Source organism: Ascaphus truei, chromosome 3, assembly GCF_040206685.1.
Source record: "Ascaphus truei isolate aAscTru1 chromosome 3, aAscTru1.hap1, whole genome shotgun sequence".
Classification (NCBI taxonomy): Eukaryota; Metazoa; Chordata; class Amphibia; order Anura; family Ascaphidae; genus Ascaphus; species Ascaphus truei.
The window spans coordinates 363,822,316-363,845,029 of NC_134485.1; the positions used below are offsets into that span (position 1 = coordinate 363,822,316).

General features: G+C 42.4%; 1 protein-coding gene across 9 annotated transcripts in view; it reads right to left on the reverse strand.

Annotated features, from left to right (window-relative positions):
- Positions 1–22,714, reverse strand: part of NBEA (neurobeachin) — a 714,827-nt gene that overhangs the window by 488,484 nt on the left and 203,629 nt on the right. For all 9 annotated transcript variants that reach the window (XM_075592121.1, XM_075592113.1, XM_075592110.1 and 6 more), the window contains exons 3-8: positions 20,416–20,516; positions 20,078–20,173; positions 18,667–18,788; positions 10,057–10,183; positions 8,054–8,173; positions 6,780–6,926 (exon numbers count right to left, since the gene is read on the reverse strand). In XM_075592121.1, coding sequence (XP_075448236.1) covers positions 6,780–6,926; positions 8,054–8,173; positions 10,057–10,183; positions 18,667–18,788; positions 20,078–20,173; positions 20,416–20,516 — 713 coding nt within the window. The remainder of the gene's footprint in view (positions 1–6,779; positions 6,927–8,053; positions 8,174–10,056; positions 10,184–18,666; positions 18,789–20,077; positions 20,174–20,415; positions 20,517–22,714) is intronic.

Sequence of the window (22,714 nt, forward strand, 5' to 3'; positions counted from 1 at the left end):
AATGTTCAGTATACGCTCTGGAATGTTCAGTATATGCTCTGGAATGTTCAGTATACTATATGCTCTGGAATGTTCAGTATATGCTCTGGAATGTTCAGTATACTATATGCTCTGGAATGTTCAGTATATGCTTATAACAAACAGATCACACATAAATTAGAAATAGATTAAATAAGCAGGTTCTCCAGTGCATGTAATGAAAAGTTCAGTCCGCGCTCTGGCTCTTTAAACTTGGAGTGTTGGTCCCTCTCAGTTCTCTTGCTGCTTCTGTGTTTATGAGGTGTCTCCCCCACCTCCAAATGTGGTCTCCACCGGAACCCAGATGGTGATACCAATATCAGCAAAACAAGAAAAAACACAAAAGCGCACCAAGATGAGAGATAGATATTGTATTAGCAACAAATAATAAAATTAGTAACTTACATATAAAATTTCTTTAATAATCCCCGATCTGGTGTCTATCACAGGAGTAGGGCATCACATAGGAAGTATGAAGGGTAATCTCAGTTCTGAGAGATCAGACCCGCGCGCTGGGGCTGTCTCTGTTCACTCTCCTGTCCTCCACGTGTGGTAGCATGGTGCAGAGTGTAGCACACATGTGCAGGAACCGGGGCCTTCAATAGGTGTCCTTAGTATGCCTGTCCGTTTTTGATAGCATAGAAATGATCGGAAATAAGCAGGAACGGTACACTTGAGTGTGTACTGGTGGTGGGTAGTAAAACCGCCAGCCACAACAGTCGCGACGCGTTTCGTTTAACAAAGTAAACTTCTTCGCACTAGTCCTCTATCAAGCAGGCAAAACTTTTGTTTTTTATTGCAGTTCACCCATATCTTTTTTATATTTGTACTGTGTGATTATTTTTCTTCATCTTTTCAATTCATCATAAATTATCATGTTCTTGCTAAAACATTGCGCTGTTTTCTTTTTTTTCTTTTTGATGCAATCTCCATACTAAGGATTGGTTATCCTTAGAATCTTCAAGGCAGCATTTGTTTTTTGCAAGTTACAAGGACATCCATATATATTTTTTCCCCCTCACACATTAGTACTTAAAGAACTGTTCTATATATATATATATTTAATTATCCACACATCATCAGTCTGCACTACACCTACTGAGAAATTCCTATTGGTTCATGTCACATACATTGATGTGTTAAATATTTATTTTGTCTTTTGTTATCATTCATTTATCCTACAATTGTGTATATATGTTTATATATTTAAATTATATATATATATATATATATATATATATATATATATATATTTTTTTTTTTTTTCTTGCATTGTTATGTTTTAATTCTTTTCACATGTATATGTTTATTCATCCCCCATATTTTTGGGATGAACTATTCCCAAGGTCAACTTTATCAGCGCACCAGTTTTTTTCCTTTTTCTTTTTGTTATAGGGGTCACACTCGACTCCTCTCTCACATTCGCTCCTCACATTCAAAACATATCTAAAACCTGTCGCTTTTCCCTCGGCAATATAACAAAGATAAGCCCTTTCCTCTGTTGCTCGACTGCTAAAACTCTGACTCAGGCCCTCATTCTCTCCCGTCTTGATTACTGTAACCTCCTGCTGTCCGGCCTTCCTGCCTCTCACCTGTCTCCCCTACAATCTATCCTAAACACTGCTGCCAGAATCACTCTACTCTTTCCTAGATCTGTCTCAGCATCTCCCCTCATGAAATCCCTCTCCTGGATTCCGATCAAATCCCGCATCTCGCACTCCATTCTTCTCCACACTTTTAAAGCTTTACACTCTTCTGCCCCTCCTTACATCTCAGCCCTAATTTCTCGTTATGCACCATCCCGACTCTTGTGTTCTTCATAAGGATGTCTTCTTTCTACCCCCTTTGTATCTAAAGCCCTCTCCCGCCTTAAGCCTTTTTCACTGACTGCCCCACACCTCTGGAATGCCCTTCCCCTCAGTACCCGACTAGCACCCTCTCTATCCACCTTTAAGACCCACCTTAAGACACACTTGCTTAAAGAAGCATATGAGTAGCACTGTGGATATTGTGAACACATGATACATAAAGCTTGGCCCCCTGCAGACGCACTTACCAGAACTCCCTCCTACTGTCTCTGTACGTTCTCCCTACCTACCAATTAGACTGTAAGCTCCTCGGGGCAGGGACTCCTCTTCCTTAATGTTACTTTTATGTCTAAAGCACTTATTCCCATGATCTGTTATTTATATTATATGTTATTTATTTGATTACCACTTTTTTGTATTACTACTGTGAAGCGCTATGTACATTAATGGCGCTATATAAATAAAGACATACAATACAATGCAATACTTCATAAGTTGTCATATATAGAACCTATATTTTACAAAAAGGAGGAATATAACAAACCTCCATTCAGCCCCGGTAGGCTCTGGGTTTGCAATTGGAATATCCAGCGGCATTCTGCAAAGGGTAGCACATTACTGTTCCCAGCTGCCTCGTTAAGGGGCTTTAAAAACCCAGACTGCTCACACATGCCAAGCTGTCTGACCCAGTGAGACACACTGAAACGCTGGAGGAAAACTGCTTGCTATAAGGTCTGCCTTTCCTGTGCAATAATGTTTGACTATTGCAACTCTGGACTTTATACAGCCCTTGTGGGAAAAAGGACAAAGCCCTGCTCAGGACTTACTTTTCTGTTCGTTTGCATTTGCTGAAAAGAATCTGTATTATTTTTGTATGCGATATTTTGAGCTAAATAAACAAGCCCATTTTAAGAAACCCACGTTTTGTTGCATTGACCCTGCAACAGTGACACTGTTTTTTTTTTTAATGTTTATGAGGCAAAGGGTCCCCGGAACTGAATCACATTGAGTTCAGTGCCGGGGCCCCCTGCTTCCCTAGATACTTACCACTGTAGCATCTGCCAGTATCTCTGCGCAGTATAATTCTCCCATGTCACAGGGGCCAATAGGAAGTCACAAGGGATGATGTTGCGGCTTCCTATTGGCCCACAGAACGCAGGACTTTAAAACCGCAACATTGACCACCCAGCCGGTGCTCCTACAAGCAGCACGTACGGAGGTAGTTATCTCGGGAAGCAAGGGGTCCCCTAAGCTGAAAATAACACAATTCAGCTCTGGGGACTCCCTGCTTCAAGCTTATTAAAAAAAGAGTCCCCAGACAAGGACTGGCTCAATTTATCAGTATAATTGGCTTCAATCACCCTTAAAGTAACCGTTGTACTTATTTGTATCTTGTAAAAAAAATAAAAATGTTTTGCATGTCTCCAGAAACACTGGCGTTATATTAAGCATATCATCCACTACATTTATCTGTTTGAGCAAAGATGGCATCAATCATTTTGCAAACCGAGAACAAAACAAAAATAACACTTTACCTGTGGCTATGAAGACTAATAGTATTATCACCAAAAGATTTCAGAAATGAATGTAAAAACTCAAAGTATTTGTTTCCCTTGGAAAATGTACAAGTTTTAAAAATATTTCCATTTATCAGATATTTTTTTTTCCTAAAAACAAAAAATGTCAATCAGCTACAGTACATTTAATAATATTGTTATGCTCTTATTTAGAGCTGACGGTTTACACAGCGCTGTATCTAGAATTTTGCAGGCACGCGCCACTGGCCCATAGAGCTTACAATCTAATTTTGAGGCACAGGGAGATACGGTAACTTGCCCAAGTAGCTGGAATGAGGATATGAACTCAGTGCCTCCATGTCGAGGCCGTGACATTACCACCAAGCTACTGTACTCTTTTACCCAAACATTTAATCTATTAAACATAGCTATCGTTCATTTTAAATCTAGGCGATAATTTTCCTTTAAAGCTTATCTAAGTTTAAATGTGTAAATCATAATCAATGCATACAGTTTTGCCAGTAAAGTGAACCACAACCTTCGTAGAGCCCAATTTTCTTCCTGATTTAAGATCACTACCAGATCTTTAAGCCTAAGGCCGTGCCTATAGTGCCGTTGTTGGCGACGGCGACACGGCGGGTGACGTCGCCCGTCGCCACCGGCGAAAGTTATGTTTCGCCGGGCGGCAGGGTCGCGGTTTTCCGGCAATTTGATTTGTTAAAGGGCCGTCACGTGACACGACGGCCCTTGAAAAATCAAATTTTGCCGGCTTCAGATTTTCGCGATGGCGGCGTCGCTCCGTCGCTTGTTGCCGTCGCGTGCACTATAAGCGCACGCGGCGGCGGCAATGTTTTTGTTTTCGTGCACATTAGCGTGGCCTTAGGCTGTGGCCCCGCTGCCTGCGCTGAACGCGCGCCTGCGAGTCAGGGGCGCATGCGGCCGAATTCCCTGGTCTGCAGTGAGCTGTAGGGGGAAAGACAGGGTGGGGTGGCGTGGCGGTGACGGGGCACGGCCGTGACGGCACCCAGCAGATTCGCCCTCATTGGCTGAACCACCGGGGGGCGTGGCATAACGCTCCGTCGCGACTCCTGATCTCAATCTTGAGAGCAGGAGTTTGTCGGCGCAGCGGCCCCGGCTCCATTGTGGGGCGGCTCTTGTCCCTGCAGCGTCCGCCACAGCGGGCGCTGCAGTAGCCAGCGGGGACCTGGCCTTAGACTTCCCAAATCTTCATAAAACAAAGTACAGTTGGCCATGTATAGTACAGTACCCATGGCAATCAATCAATAGCTCACCAATAGCATTTGTATAAGAGTGGATTGGTCTAATAGCTTATTGCTGGCAAGTTCAATTTGTATGCATGTGTATAATGTTGCTGTAATGTTAATTAGTTGTGCTAATGGTAATCATTTCCTTAAGCCAACTCATTACTAAAAGGGTTAAATACAGTGATATTCCAACAAAGTCTACTGGTAAAAACTCGTTTTTACCAAGTCTTTTAATGCAGTTCTCATCTGTCTTTCTTTACTGATTTTTTTAAACAAATCACAATGCTGATACAAGAATTCCTAAGTCACTAAAACACTTATGTTTGGGGGATAAATACCCCTAGGCAGATTAAAAAAATTAAAAATCAACTAAGCGCTCATGCCCATGTGGGTAAGGTAAATAAAACAGTAAAAGGGTTGTACTGAACAAAATCCCAGTATATATCCCATAAGTCATAAATACATATCTTAATAATGTCCAGCACACAGAAAAAGGTCCATACAAGAGGTGCAGCTCTCTTCTGAGGATCCAACCCACAGGTCCAAAAAAGTACCAGAAGAAATAAACAGAAGAAGAGAGCGCACAACTCATAATGAAGACTGTTATTTAATTGGATAAGAAAAACGGTTAACAACACTCACAGAAGTAAGTTAGGTTCAAGCACACAATGGTGTAGGATAAGAAGCTGTAAGACCTAAACCGGGATCGCTGCAACATCCACAATATCCTGCTGAGACTGCTCCTTCAGTGCGAGTCTCCTACTCTCAGTGCGCGAAGCCGTCCTGCTTCTGCGTCACGTGCTCCATGACATCAACGTGGTACGTGATCCAAGCGTCACCAGGGGGATGTTCTCAGGCTGATAGGCCAGCTGGAATTGTAGCTGGGACTATTTGTGGCCAGCACTGAATTTCCTCTTGGAGCTGGATCGCTATCAGCCTGAGACCATCCCCCTGGTGACGCTTGGATCACGTACCGCGCTGATGGAGCACGTGATGCGGAAGCAGGACGGCTTTGCACGCTGAGGGTAGGACACTCACACTGAAGGAGCAGACTCAGCAGGATATCGTGGAGGTTGTGGCAGCCCCGGTTTGGATTTTACAGCTTCTTATCCTACACCATTGTGTGCTTGAACTTAACTTACTTCTGAGTGTTTTCTTGTCAAATTAAATAACAACAGTCTTCCCTATGAGTTTGTGCTCTCATCTTCTGTTTATTTTTACTGATTTTGGGAAGTATTGCACAATTAAAAAAAACATGACTAAAAGGAAAAATATATTGTGTATTGTTTGACGCTATAAATTATTATTATTAGTGATATGCCGAGTACCCGGTGCTTTTTCAGCTACCTGGAACGTACCCAGAGCCGGCAGCAGGGGTCTGGCCCCAGCACTGGGTCGGAACCGGCGCCGGGTAATTTCAGAGCAGCTGAAAAAGACTTCAAAATTACCTGCAGTCGACGATGAAGGGGTGAAGAAGACCACTGCGGGGGGTGAGGAGGACCGCGGCGACGTCATGGCAAGTAGCAGCAGAAGTCCTGGTGGCGGTGACAGCAGCAGATGTCCCTGTTCAGCCGACGGGAGCAGCAGAAACACATCTGATGCTGGTGGGAGCCGGGAAACCATTTGACTGGAGCAGGACCGTTCCTATTGGACAGCCGGGGAGGAGCTGGCTGTCCAATAGGAACACTCCTGCTCCAGTCACATGGTTCACCGGCTTCCATCAGCATCAGATTTGTTCCTGCTGCTCCCGTCAGCTAAACAAGGACATCTGCTGCTGTCACCGCCATCAGGACATCTGCTGCTGCTTCCAGATGTCACCATGGTCCTCCTCACCCTCCGCAGCGGTGTTCCTCACCTTCCACCGCCGGCTGCAGCAAAGTCAATGCTACCAGGCTTTGTACCCGGTACCCGGCCTGCAAATTGGCCCATATACCCGGCAAAAATCAGGGCTCGGTACAACACTAATTATTATAAAATAGACTTCAAAATGGTCACGTTGACAAAATTGTAGAAGGGATACGTTTGGCCTGAAATACATATTTCATAAGGAGCACTCCATTTTCTAAAATCCATTTCCAATCCATAGGATAAAAAAAAATAACATTTCCAACATTCCTGCTGCAAGGAAGAGGGACGAAGGAAACAGGTGACAAAGTACACAAACATTGTACCTTATAGCCTGGTCCCAGCTGATGTATTGCAAAGATCTGAGCAGGGTTGAGAGCTTCACTGAATACATACACAGCTCCAAGCTGACCACAGAACACCCTGTTTGCGTCAGCGGTCTCGGATGATCCAAGAAAGCATTTGTCATAACTCTGTAAAATGGTTAAAAAAAAAAGGTACGTAAATGTTGGTGTGATATCTTAAGGCAGCAAACCTGCCAAAAATCTGTACATATCTTTCTATATCTGGATCTGCAGGTTGTCACGGGAGCTGTACACAGTTAACCCAGGACGACCCCCAGGTTCCATGAACAGGGGGTCACCCGGAGTTGAACTGTGTTAATTACAACACCCTCCAGTTCCAGAGAAACTTACCGGAGGAGTCACGGGCATCAACTCCTAGTTTTTACAGAGTATTATATAAATGGCCGTCCAACAGGAAGCTGCAATGGATGATGTTAAGGCTTCCTATTGGTTAGCAGTTCCCACAAGATTTGAGCACCCTTTTTGTTTTCCATGGTGAGGCTGAGACCCCGGTAACCTTCACCTGTAAGTATTTCAGGAACCTGGGGTGTATCGGAAACTGAAAATAACGGAAATTGGCTCCGGAGGGCAACATGGTCTCAAACCAGTAAATTGCTGCCTATAAGACTGCGATTATACAGATGCAATGCAAAACCTCAAAACCACCCCCCCCCCCCCCCCAAGAGGTCATGTTTTCATGATATCTCATCTTCAGCACAGGTGGCTCCATCAGAGGCTCAGTCAACGACTGAGCCTCTGATGGTGCCACCTGTGCTGAAGCAGGGATATCCTGAAAACCTGACCTGTTGGGGGGTCGTGAGGTCTGGAGTGGAGTACCCCATCTTTAAGAAACCACTTTAAATGGGTGGTCACAAAAGGCTTTCCTATTTTTTTATTTCCCTAGTAAAACTTTCTGTGTAAATGTCATAAACCTTAAAATGTATGAAAAATCTGAGAAGGTTGGGAATAAGGAAAAACAAAGAACGCAAAAAAATTGCAGCTCAATACTGGAGTGGAATTAAACCACAATACAAAATTACATCATGCACAATGCAGTGTATTTGTAAGTGCAATCAACAATACCAATATGTGCATGCATACCTAATTCTAGTTTAAAAATGAACACCACCGTGTTAAAATAGCCTACCTAAAAAACATATCTGCCTAAACTTACGATGATCTAAACATAAATCTCAAGTCAGCATTGCGAAAGCAAAACCAAAAATACTGGCTCTACAACAGAATAATAAACTTACATCATTTGTATTCACATGCCAGGCCATGTCGCCATACGAAACCAACTGGCCATTCACATAGCATCGTATTTCACTGTTTCGCCAACGGTTGTAGATGTGCACAATGCTGATCATGTACCACTAAAGAGAGGAAATATGACATACTGTAACTGCAGAATGTAATAAATCAAACAACACTTGAAATCAGCATGGTCTGACATTTATCCTCCACTACGCATAAAGATTCCAATTGGATCTTGTGAATAATTTTCAGCTCATACGCTTGCTTTAAATAAATGTGACAGTAACTATTTCACTGCTGGGGGAGCAGACATATTTTAAGTGTCTACTGTGCATGGTCCTTTAGCATAAGATCATTGTATTGCAGCCCCCAGCTTCTATCACTCAAGAATTACAGCAAGGAAGTTCAAACACTCGTAATCACTTTGTAAAGAAAATGTGAAATTAAATTTGCATCATTAATACTTTTTGAGATGCGTTTGTTACTAATTATTACGTTAATTCAGAGACTTTGAAACTATCGCACAGCTTTACATTGCAATCATCTGATAATAGTAGGCCTGTAATGAGTGAAATATAAAATAATATAAAACAATTCAGCGTCATTTTCTGAAGTAAAGAGCTCTGTTATTAAATGTCAGAAGTCCTACAGTTACTGTATACTAATAATTTCCATTTAACAAGAAAAATGGAATTCAGCAACTGCAAATATTTAGTTATTAATTTAGGAAAAACTGAGATTTTATGATTTTTTTTAATGGGAAAATGATGCACCCCAAAGCAGCATTCCCACTACTTGTTTAATTTGTTGTTGCTAATTTCAATTGTTGTGTCCTCTGGAGTTGGACTGAAGCATTCTCACAAAAATATATCTATGTGCTGTATGTGTTGCTTATTTTTTTTCTTTTTGGAAATTTATTGTGGCTGCAGGTTCAGTTTCAACCATTTACTGTAGCCCAATAGGAAGCCGCAATGTCATCAGGGCATAAAATTGCTGCTTCCTATCGGATGACCTCAGCAGCCATCTTCATTTATTTTTTACCTGCAAATTCAGAAAGGTACATTTCTCAGAAACTGGGGGGTCTCCAAAGTGGAGAATAGTGCCGTTCAAATTAAGACCGTCTCCATTCAGGTCCCCATTGAATAAATAATTGGAGGGGGGACTGCTGCTTTAAAAAATAACTGGAGTGGACACACCAACATGGAAGTGAACACCGCAGCATGGAAAGTACACATTTACATCACTAAATCTATCACAAACATGTTCAGTGTATTCGTCATGAGTAGGGCGGTGCAAGGGTATTCAGCGCCCTAGGCGAACTGTCTAACATTCACGCACTCTCCGCTTCTGCCTCCTCCCTCATTTTCTCTCTCTCCTCCCTCACCCCCACCCCCACAGGACAGCAACAGAAAACACACACACACAGACAGACACAACAGAACAAATACACACACACACACACACACACCCACACACCTCTGCTGCCCATGCTGGAGCCTCTTCTGCTTGTTCCCACCCCCAGAAAATCTTGCGCACCCCAGTGTGTGCACCCCTGGGTTAAGTGTTTAATATCCAGAAATGTTTTTATTTTGTGTGATACTCTTTTAGGCTTTTTTAAATTTAACTATTTACACAGGTGTCCATATGTATGTGCTTTATCTTGTGTATGTTTACTGTATGTGTGTGTGTGTGTGTGTGTGTGTGTGTGTGTGTGTGTGTGTGTGTGTGTGTGTGTGTGTGTGTGTGTGTGTGTGTGTGTGTGTGTGTGTGTGTGTGTGTGTGTGTGTGTGTGTGTGTGTGTGTATACTGTATGTGTGATGTATACTGTATGTGTGTGTGTGTTTGTATGTATACTGTATGTGTATGTATGTGTATGTATACTGTATGTGTGTGTATGTATACTGTATGTGTGTATGTATATATATATATATATATATATATATATATATATATATATAATTAATTTTTTCTGAAAACTGCTTTAAAACGTTTTTCAGCTTACCTTGCGTGGTTGGAAATCGTACTTCACACAGTGCTGAAAACCTTTTCCTTTTGATTTTAGGGATGTCACTATCAAGCAGTTACCAACAAAATGAGCTGAATAACCAACACCTTTGCTTGTGCGAAAACTAAGAAAAATTAGAAATCACAATTAGCAGCCGTCACGTTAATTACCTTTTCTATTCAGTTGGGTTAACAATACAGCAAGCAAAGGCTTAACGTGCATTTTAATATACAGTACATATTTTTTCTGTAAGGTCATCTAAGAATTGACCAGGTCTGTGTTTTTTGGGAGCCAATCAAGCAATAAAAAGAATATCATGTTGACAGTGAGCTCACAGCGACAGTATACAGACCAGCCAACCCATGTTCAAAAGGGTGTAGTAAACATTTATGGACCGTTTCTGGCCAGAGACAATAGGTGACCAAAAGGACAACACTCATATCCAAACAGATTTACAAAATGTACAAATTAAAATCTGATGTACTGCACAAGGATAATAAATACATATCTTTGGCACATTAATCATTTGAAACAATACCAAACATGGACTGGCTGAAGTTACATGTCAGATACCTATTTGTTCCTCAAAGATGAAACTTAGCTCTATTAAAATAGAGGTATAACCGTGTATTTTAAAATTTGGACAAAAAGAACGGTGAGGGTAACATTATTCTAGGGCAGTGGTTTTCAACGTTTTTTTGGTTGGGGAACCCCAGAATTCGATTGTGACATTCTGGGTAACCCCAACCTCTGCCCCCTGACCCCCCGTCTTTCGTGTCTCTTCCCCTTAGGCTCCCTCCCTCTCCACCACACTTCTCCCTTACACTCACTCTCCCCCTCTCTCTTATATACACACACACACTCACTCCCCCTCACAAAACACACAACACACACACACCCACCCACCATCTCTTCCCCTCTCACACACACACCCTCACACACACACTCTCACAGACACACACTCTCACAGACACACACCCTCTCACAGACACACACCCTCTCACAGGACACACACCCTCTCACAGGACACACACCCTCTCACAGACACACACCCTCACACAGACACACACCCTCACACAGACACACACCCTCTCACAGGACACACACCCTCTCACAGGACACACACCCTCTCACAGACACACACCCTCTCACAGACACACACCCTCACACAGACACACCCTCACACAGACACACCCTCACACAGACACATCCTCCCACAGACACACCCTCACACAGACACACCCTCACACAGACACACACCCTCACACAGACACACACCCTCACACAGAGACAAACCCTCTTACAGACACACACCCTCTCACACACACCCTCTCACAGACACACACCCTCACACAGACACACACCCTCACACAGACACACCCTCACACAGACACACCCTCACACAGACACACCCCCTCACAGACACACACCCTCACACAGACACACCCTCACACAGACACACCCTCCACCACACTTCTCCCTTACACTCACTCTCCCCCTCTCTCTTCTATACACACACACACTCACTCCCCCTCACAAAACACACAACACACACACCCACCCACCATCTCTTCCCCTCTCACACACACACCCTCACACACACACTCTCACAGACACACACTCTCACAGACACACACCCTCTCACAGACACACACCCTCTCACAGGACACACACCCTCTCACAGGACACACACCCTCTCACAGACACACACCCTCTCACAGACACACACCCTCACACAGACACACACCCTCTCACAGGACACACACCCTCTCACAGGACACACACCCTCTCACAGACACACACCCTCTCACAGACACACACCCTCACACAGACACACCCTCACACAGACACATCCTCCCACAGACACACCCTCACACAGACACACCCTCACACAGACACACACCCTCACACAGACACACACCCTCACACAGAGACAAACCCTCTTACAGACACACACCCTCTCACACACACCCTCTCACAGACACACACCCTCACACAGACACACACCCTCACACAGACACACCCTCACACAGACACACCCTCACACAGACACACCCCCTCACAGACACACACCCTCACACAGACACACCCTCACACAGACACACCCTCACACAGACACACCCTCACACAGACACACCTTCATACAGGGCCATCTTAACAACATTAGGGGCCCCCGGGCAAAGCAGTGCATGGGGCCCTGCCTACACTGTCGCTCCCAGCCTCCCCCACGCGCTCACTAGCAGCAGCAGGCACCGGAAGTGCTGCACTGCTAGGCTGCGAGCGGTTGTGACGCGAGTCGGGGTGCCGGGCGGGCGGAGAGCGAGCGGAGCCGGGGTGCCGGGCGGGGGGAGAGCGAGCGGAGCCGGGGTGCCGGGCAGGGGGAGAGCGAGCGGAGCAGGGCGGGGGGAGAGCGAGTAGGTTTGCCAGGGGCTTGTCCAAAAATACTGGACACAATTGTGAAAGGTGCGATGCACTCGAGAATCGTTGGTGGGGAAGAATGTTATTTATAAATGACCTGACGTGTCATTTGTTCTAAATTTCACTCCAAGTATTCACCAATTTATATTTTATTTCGTAATAAATCTGGGGAGGAGTCTTGGGAGGGAGCACCCTTCCGAGGATTGTTTTAGGAAATAGAATATGAAATAGTGCAAATAGGTGCATGCTTGGAGTGAAATTTAGAACAAATGACGTAATGGTCAGATCATTAGATAAATAACTGACCTACAGTCATACTGTACATGGCGAGCAATACTGATCTTACTGCTCCTCCCACAAATTCCAAGATTGTTGCACCCCCATTTCATCCTCTCTCTCTCCCCCCTTGTCCTCTCACACTCCCACTCCCCCCCCTTTGTCCTCTCACCCACCCACCCCTTTGTCCTCTCACCCCCTCCCTTCATCCTCTCTCATCCCCATCCCCCCTCCCTTCATCCTCTCACCCCCCCCCCCCTGTCGTCAGTACAGTAGCTTTCAAATTTAGACTTCACAATCCAGCTTTAAATCGCATATTAAATCATGCCATTGAATAAGTAACCTGCTCTGCCTTCTTGGGGATGATCAGTAAGTAAGAGTGCTGCAGAGATTGCAATGCTGCTGTGATGAGAGCTGAGTTATGGAGCCTTTCTGAGAATTTACCATGATGGTTATTTTTAATAGATCTTGAAAATGGGAAGACTGTTAGTATAGTAAAATAAAAGTATGGGTGAGTGAGCAATTAAACAAAGTTGCCAGTACTGTATGTACTGTCAGTCACCACACATACACACACACACACACACACACACACACACACACACACACACACTGAGACATTCACTCACACACTGAGGCACACACATATACAGGCAGGACACAGGACACAGACAGAAAGACAGACACACTGAGTCACACACAGACACACTGAGTCACACACATACACTCACACACATACACACACACACATATACAGACAGGACACCGACAGAAAGACAGACACACTGAGACACACACATACACTCACACACATACACACACACATATACAGACAGGACACAGATAGACAGGCACACACTGAGACACACAGACACAGCCCCACCTCTCTGCTGCATGCTTTCCTCCGCTCTTTGGCCCCACCCCCCAGGCTCCTGCCACCTCCCGATTGGCTGAATTACACAGCAGCAACCAATCAGAAGCTGCCCAGCCCCCTAGCAGCAGCTCTATCCCATGTCCGGTATTAACTCTCATATTTTACCGGACATGGGATACATGGGAACATGGGTTTACAGGGGAACCAAATACCGGACACCTGGCAAACCTAAGAGCGAGCCGGGGTGCCGGGCGGGGGGAGAGCATTGGTGGGCACGCATGGGCCGAGCGAGTGGGGCCCCCCTATGCTGTGTGGCCCCCGGGCAATTGCCCAGCGTGCCCATACATTAAGACAGCCCTGCCCTCTCACAGACACACCCTCTCACAGACACACCCTCTCACAGACACACCCTCTCACAGACACACCGTCTCTAAAGGAGATGGCTCTCGCGCGGATTCTTCCTCTCTCCTGTCAACCGGAAGTTGACGGCAGAAGCAGGGAGAGGAAAGAGCAGTGATCTGCCAGCTGCTGCTGCCGGAATTTTTACAGACAATGTCCAGATGAGCTTACAATCTATATTTTTGGTGCCTGGGACACAAGGAGATAAATTGAGTTACTCAAGGCCACAAAGGAGCCAACACAGGAAATTGAACCAAGTTCCCCTCATTCCAACTCAGTGTCATTGTTTTTTTGAGTCAGTGTCTTTACTCACTGAGCCATTCCTTATCCCACTCTCTTAAGTCCATAGCTCGTGAATTCTCATATTTCAAATGCCAAGTCCTCTTAGGGAGGGAACTGATATTGTTCATTGGCAACGTATAGGCTCTCTGATGTGTTATCTTGTTTGTTTATTAACGGTCTGTATATATGTATATTATATGTACAGATGCAGCCACGAGTATCCGAACACTTGCCTTGGAAAATCTGGGGCAATCTCCCATTAATGCTGCAAATTTTCTGTGAGACAGACTAATAGCCCATCCGATTAACACAGCGGGGGTTCTTGCAGTCCCATTCAGTTTGAATGGGACTGCCAGGGACCCCCGCTGTGTTAATCCGATGGGCCATTAGTCTGCCTGCAGAAATCTCACAGAAATGTTGCAGCATTACCGGGAGATTGCCCCAGATTTTCCAAGGCAAGTGTTCGGTTACTTGTGGCTGCATCTGTATGTATAGTATGTCTTTGTAACATTTTTCTTTAACCAAACACTGTACCACCTTTTGAATATTAAAATCTAAAATATAATAAGTACTAAATACTGTCTTTGGGCTCTAATTGAACATAGTACCCTTTAAAAGAGATTAACCGCATTTTTGGACATAATTTGCTACATTGGGTTTCTGTGTTACAAACATTTTTCTTCCAGTAAAAAGGAGACCGGACGCTCCTAAGATAAGACCGTAAGTTAATCTTGGTGGTGGTGTATCAAGGTGTAATGTGAAGGTTTTTTGGGGTGATATTGCTCATTTTGAGGGCCCTGCAGGGACGTGAGTGACTCAGCAGGATAGCTGGATGTATAAACCCCATTGACACACAATCATGTGCATACAGATGTGACGTACTGTACATAACAGCAGCATGTGCATACAGATGTGACGTACTGTATATAACAGCAGCAAGCAAATTAAATCAACTGCTCAGTTTAATGATCGCGAATCTGTAACAGCCCTGCTACAAACACGTTATTGTCCAAAAAGGAGATAAACAACGTGAGTCATCCAGTGCTTATTTTATCTATAAAATGAATTTTTTGTAAAAGCTTAAGATAATTTATTTTGTACTAAAGAATGTAATGTTGCCAGTGTATTATGCCCCTCTAATGAGAATATCTTTAAGAATAAGCCCACAGGGTTTAATGTATTTATGAAGCTTTTTCATTGGACTAACATGAATATTATTCCCCATGTGTTATTTACACACGGGGGACATGACCGCCACATAAAAATGTCACCAGACATAGCCACTTCTTCATGGCTAAGGGAACAACTCTGGCTCTGTTTGTGCATGCCATTAACAATGACATCTATGAATCATTTTCAGGTTGGCCATTACAATGTATAACTTGGAAGCACAATTAGTGACTCCATATAAAAATGGTTGACAAAGAGGAACAATGCTTTTGAAAATGTAGAATGGCAAAACGAGTTCTATACATTAAAATACAGAACCAGAAAAAGAATTTAAAAAACGTACTAAACTGATTTTAAAAGGAATGTGGCCGCCGTGGCTATACCCATTCCTCTGTAACAAACGCACCCTCATATCTGAAGAATGGCCCTTGGTTGGATTGTGTCGTATTGTATTATATTGTGCTAATACATTGCATTGTAAAGCACTAAATTGTGATTCTACACTTGAATCATTCTTGTTACCCACTTATTTGTAATGAGCGTACTCTTGTATTTTTGTTGAACCCTAATAATATTTGGTATAAAGACATTGTATTGGATTTGTATGTACTCAGTAACTGTATTGTACTTAATTGAACAATGCAAACGTATATTAACTGTACCACGCCCCTGCCAACTCACTCCTCCCCATTTTATTTTCTGCATTCCCCCCCCCCCACCCTTACACTTTCTGAAAATGCTTTAAATAAACCATTAAAAAAATAAGACATACTAAAGGTATCCATTTTTGTAACGCTGCAAGGTTTCCCCTCGTGGCAAAACACTACTTTTGAGCAGCTCTATTTAACAGGTCAACCCCATAAATAGAACCCCATAAATAGAACCCCAAATCCCCTTTTCTTTATTGGAGAAAATGTGGAGAAAGGAACTTCAAAGTTGCATGAATGGCAGAGTTGAAAGAAAGTCTACAAACTAATCTCATATCATAAGCCTTCCCCCCTCAAGATGCTTGGGTTGGCCTTTTAAATGACCCCCCCCCCCCCCAAATACAAAAAGCAAAGACTACATTAATATGTCACGTTTAAGGAACTGGAAAACCTAGTATACAGTAGCTCAACATTGAAAGAACCCCTTCCTCCCAAACATTAGGTCTCTAAACCAAGAGATCTGGGAGGTTGCAGCCATGGAGCTCATCAGTGGCTTACTATTAAGAAATGAAGAGGACAAGGTGGTCGCACCATTCTCCGGCATTGGGAGATTCAATTATTATTCCCCTTAGTCTGGTAAGTCGAGCTCCTATTTGAAACACAATGACTAATGCAGCAAGATTTGTCCTCTCCCCACTTTACCTTACTTTGGTTTTATACTTGTTGTTTTTTCTAAATTTGCATTTTTCATCAATATTGACGTTGCTCTTCTTTTTTTGCAATTTCATTGTTCATGAATCAAAAATACGATAGCCAATCAACACTTTTGAACAATGTAAAACAGGCTTTTTAACCTTACCACATTATGACCATCACCATAATACCTAAAACACACGATTATTAATTCTACTTAGAAAAATAATTCATATTTAGGACAACATAACAGAAGAAAAAGGAAAAACAAAGACTTTTTCTAAGCAAAGGGAAATGACAGGAAGCTGTAGACTGATTGCCTAGCCATATGGAGAGATTTCATGTTTTCATTTCATATACTAAACACCAATACGTCATAAAAGATGCATCTAAAAAAAGAATAAATCTAAAACATTTCAAAGGAAATTTAATAACTGGAGGCAGTTTTTAAGAAATAGTTTCCTGATGGGGAAAAAAAGTTGGTTTGAATAAAGAAAATTGGTTCACCTGCAACAACGGTTTATAATGAGACGTGTAACACATGCAAAGTCTCATAAGCAGTAATGGGGTTAACAAAAAATATAATGAAGATGGGGTATTGTATAATGATAAAAGGCCTGCCCAATAATCTTCCAGGTATTGCCGTTGCAAGCCTCGCTTCTCTATGTTGCCCCAACAAATTTTCTGATTTTATCTTTCCATCTTAGTTTTGGACGTTGTCTTTGTCTTTTACTGTAATTTCCATTGAAATCCAAGAGTGCACCATTTCTGTCCAACGATGGTTATTTCTTCTTACGATATGTCCGGCCCAATGCTATTTTAATTTCTTAACCGTTCTGATGTCACAGATTTGTTTGCTCTTGAACCAATGAATTCATTTCCCGGTCTCTTTGGGTAATACCCAGCATACATTTCTCCATACTTCTTTGAGTTGTCTGAAGCTTCTGAATTATCTTCGCATTTATGGTCCAAGCTTCACATCCATACGTGAGCACAGGTATAATACACTGGTTGAAAACTTTACTTGAGGCATAGCGTAAGGTTTCCCTGATAGATGTTTTTTTTCTTCCAAATGCACTCCATCCCATCTACATTCTCCTATTGATTTAATTCAAAAGGGTCACATCCCATTGTTACTTGGTGAACAAGTTAGACCGTCTTTGACGACTTCTAGTTCTATCCCATGTTTCAATCTTGGCAGAGGTTAAAAGTATTCACCGTTGATTTTGATTCCTTTTTTTCCCCTCAATGCGAGATCTTGAACAATTATTCTAGTGTTGCTGTGAAAAGCTTTGGTGACATGGTGTATTACTGTCATACACCCTTGCTAATCTTTATCTTGCTTATATCTTCATGTAACCCAGTGGTTGAAGTGGCACTCATAAATGTTCCTTATCATTGTACGGTTCTTCAACTTGGTCTTCTTTATTCTTAATGCATTTAGAACCGCTGACGTGTAGACACAACCAAAGGCTTTTTTGTAATCTATGAACCCTATGTGGTAGATCGCATGCATTACTTTGGGAAATCACTTCCTGTAACCCCTACCTTTTGGAGTAAATGTAGTTTTATTGATGTTCACTTTTACATCTACACCAATTGTAAGGTCGACAGAGGCTGCATGACATCTGCTATGTTTGAACAAGATGTTCCCAACATTGCAAAACCACCCCAGATCCAATGTGAATGTCCTTACGCAGAAGTTAAAGTGTGACACCTCCAAATAAACAACATTATTTGATCCATTGTAAATCAATTTAAAAAAAAGTATCATTTAAATACATTTAGGTTAGATTCTACTTTAAATAAACAAGACCAAAACAATGAACATGCAGTCCAGCCACTTACCAGTAAAGGTACGGTTTATCCTTATCGACATTTATATTGTTTAATGGGTCCATGCGAAACCATGTGTTTAGAGTGAAACCATTTTGGTAAGGCCACTTAGCAATGGGAGGCAGCGCAATTGCCTAGGGTGTGAAGAATAAGGACATTAAACATTTCAGATAATTCCAGTAACAGTGAAAATGTACGAAACATGTTTACGCTGGTAGTAGAATTTAGTATACTCACCATCACTTTTTTTTTTTTTTTTAATTTATTTTATTTTTTTTACAGTTTTTACATTTGGTCTCTTTTTTTAACCTACTTGAATCAGCGTGTCCCTTAAAGCAGGAATGCTATCACAACTACTAGTTCAGAAGTTCTGGCAGTTTAGAAACTCAAAATGGCTATTCTGTAGCCACAGGGTATATGCTCGATATAGTATGGTCAGATAGGTTAACTCAGCCCCCTTTTCAACAGCCCCCTTTTCAAAGCACAAGTCCTATGATATTTTTCTTAACTTTATTGGAAAGGCATAAGACATATACCGATGCTTGCAGATGGTATGATGTGATGAGAGTGCTTCTCTGTGTATGTAGGTGCTTTGTAATCAGAGGCAGGTAAAACAGAATGGCCTTGCCATGGAGTGTGTAGCATTAGAGGGTTACTCACTCAGACAGTGCAGGAAGGAAAAGGAAGTGAGGAGCAAGGGTCACACAATAAGTGAGATGGGACTAAACTAACTGTCATAAAAGACAGGGGGAGGGCAGAATAGCTCATTCTGAGAAGGATCTCAGAGGTTGCTATAGCAACCAACTGACTAAATGTACAGAGGCAGGGATTGCAACATTATGTCTATCACACAGACACTGTGTGTTTTCAGAGCAAATATACATGCAGCTGAAATAAGGAACTGACAGGCAGAAGCTGCAAAGGGAGGGGTAAACAGAAATATGAATCCTGTTCCAGGACAATGGCTGCTGGCAACATCAACAAAGATAGATAAAAATAGAGCATCACTGTGTGTGCTATGCGCCAATTCAATGGCTCCCACAGTTAGGGGCCACATCACCACTTTTTACTATCAGGACTTTGCAGATGAGTATCTCTTCAACCAGCATTATTAGGCACCAACCAGCACAGGCCTGCTTCTACAACCAGATTTATTTAAAAAAATGATCTGGAAAGGTGTTATGTTTGTAACAGATAAGTATAGGAAATGGCTGTATAGGAAAAAAAAAAAAATAAGTACTTTCTGCTGTAATTTACTTCATAAAGCTACATTCATACACCATCAAAAAAATATTTTGCCAAGAGATAAAACAAAGCAGTATGGCTAAAGCTCAGTCCCCTAATTTATCAAACGCTCAATTTATACCATATTACACGATGAAACAATTAAACACGGTATCGTAAAAATGTAAAATAAACTTACTGCAGCACTCCGTCCAGGGAAGTTGAAAAAGGTATCGGGTCCGTGTCTTTGTGGCATTTGATTGAGGACTGATAACAATTTAACGGCATGTCTCGGCTGCCAAAACAGTAAGAGTTAAGAATGCTAAATATAACCACTCACCAACAGATATCCATAAACGACAATAGATTACTGAATAGTTAATTCACCACCAGCTATTTGAGGCTACTTACAATAGGCATTCAATCAACATGAGAGACGCACTTAATTTTACATGCCTCGAGAGACAAATTATGTTTACCTCAAGCACTAATGCAGTGACACATGATATTGCCTCTCTCTGACCACAGCTTACTTACCCAGATTCCATTTTCTCCCCGCAGCATGCTGAACAGAAGCTTCAGCTCCTTCACAGTGATACTGTAGCTGGCAAGAACTCCCAACATGTCAACTAGAAGATCTAAAAAAATAAAAAAAATAAAGTGTAATCTCACCCTCATATTACAAATTCTGAAAGCCTTTGTCCCCTATAGAGCGTTCAATTAATTTAGTTTATTTTACAAATGGACTCATTTTCCTATTTTTTTTTTTTACTCCAATCACATCTTTCTCATGTAAATACCCCAGCACACTCCACTTTCCAAAGAATACAGAAGTCAATTAAGAAGGACCATAAATATTGTCACTCTGATCTGATATCTTAAGGTCAGAAGCTGCAGGGACCAAAAAACAAGTGGTAACACTGCTTAGAATAGAGTCTAAATTAGTCACTTTGTCTTTGAAATTTTGCAAATTTTTGCGACGTTCCGGAACGGAACCGAAACGTCGGGATCGGTTGTCTGTCTACACATGCCTTATTATATTTTTTATCTTCTGGATGTGAGTGCTGCCTCTTTTTGCCTGACGCAAGGATGGTAATGATATATATAAATATATATATATATATATATATATATATATATATATATATATATATATAGTGTTCGACAAACCTATACATTTGCACGCCCCGGGCGAGTGGATGTAACATCTTGGCGAGCGCCTATTGGCCCAAGCAGCACACGTGTGGTACTAGGTGGCGAGTAGATTTTTTTGTTCGGCGAGTAGATTTTTTGGTGACTTGTCGACCACTATATATATATATATATATATATAGCAAATACAACTGTATGCTCATCTGCATGTCTTAGGCAGGTCTGCAACCCCGCCTTTCGTTGCAGACCTGCCTAAGACATGCAGATGAGCATACAGTTGTATTTGCATATTTGCTTTCCTGTGGAGGGTTTTTGTCACTTTTTTTACTCACCATAACTTAACTCAGTATTATGGTATTATGGTATATATATATATATATATATATATATATATATATATATATATATATATATATATACATATACATATACATATACATATACACAGTGGTTGACAAATCACCAAAAAATCTACTCGCCACACAAAAAAATCTACTCGCCACCTAGTAACAAACGTGTGCTGCTTGGGCCAATATTTACTCGCCCGGGGGTTAAATCCACTTGCCCGGGGCGAGCAAATGTATAGGTTTGTCGAACACTGCATATACATATACATATACATACACATACATATACGTATATATATATATATACACACATACACACACACTTATTAAGGTTATGGTGGGTAAAAAAAGTGACTAAAACCCTCCACAGTAAAGCATAAAGCAATTGTAAATATTCCTGTATATTCATTTGCATGTCTTAGACAGGTCTACAACCCTGTCTTTCACCATTATCACCCAGCACACAGCACTTGCAGCAAGGGATTCTGGGAAATGGCATGCAAATGAGCACACAGTGCCACCTTTTATCTCATGCTCACATTACAGGCCTTGCAACATGAGGTTGTCAATCAAAGGGGTGGATATTGGTTGGAACACCCCCTGCTGTGTGTGGGACAATCTGTATCTGGCTTTGTCTTGTAATGATTCAAAGTTAGAGACACTCCCCTGAGATGTTCAAATTGGGACATACCTCCAAAATTAAGTCAGTTAGCCAGTTAGTTAATCAGTTAGTGTTGATAAGGAGCTGAGAGAGGAGACAACACAGAAAAAAGCTGTCTCTTTCCTTCCCCCCATGCTGAGGGGAAGGGGGGGGGGGGAGAAAAGAAGAACATGATACTAGCCAGGGCTCTGAGCTAGAGAGACAGGAATGATGACATTACAGACTGTGATACTGTGATGCTGTGATACTGTGATGCTGTGTTGATATGCTGCAATAAAACTCCAGAAAGACACTGCTGTGTGGAACTCTGTCTCTGGTATGTGAAGAGTGTCAGTGGGGGTCCCCCCTCTGAAGACCCCAGAGGATCCCTACTGGCTGGAGGCGCTGCACCACCCAGAGATGACCAGAACAAGGTAACCTGTCCCACCCTCTGTCCCTGTCCTGGCTCTCCCCACACCACCACGGAGCCCTCAGCCCTCCTGTTACCAGCAACTTGCAGCACCATTACACCTGAGTAACCAGATAAGGAGAGTACCCCCCCCCCCCCATCTCACTTAGGGGGGATGGGGGGATAAACTATTCTAGAATAATACATGTAATTCATGGTATATATATATATATATATATATATATATATATATATATATATATACATACATATATACACACACACACT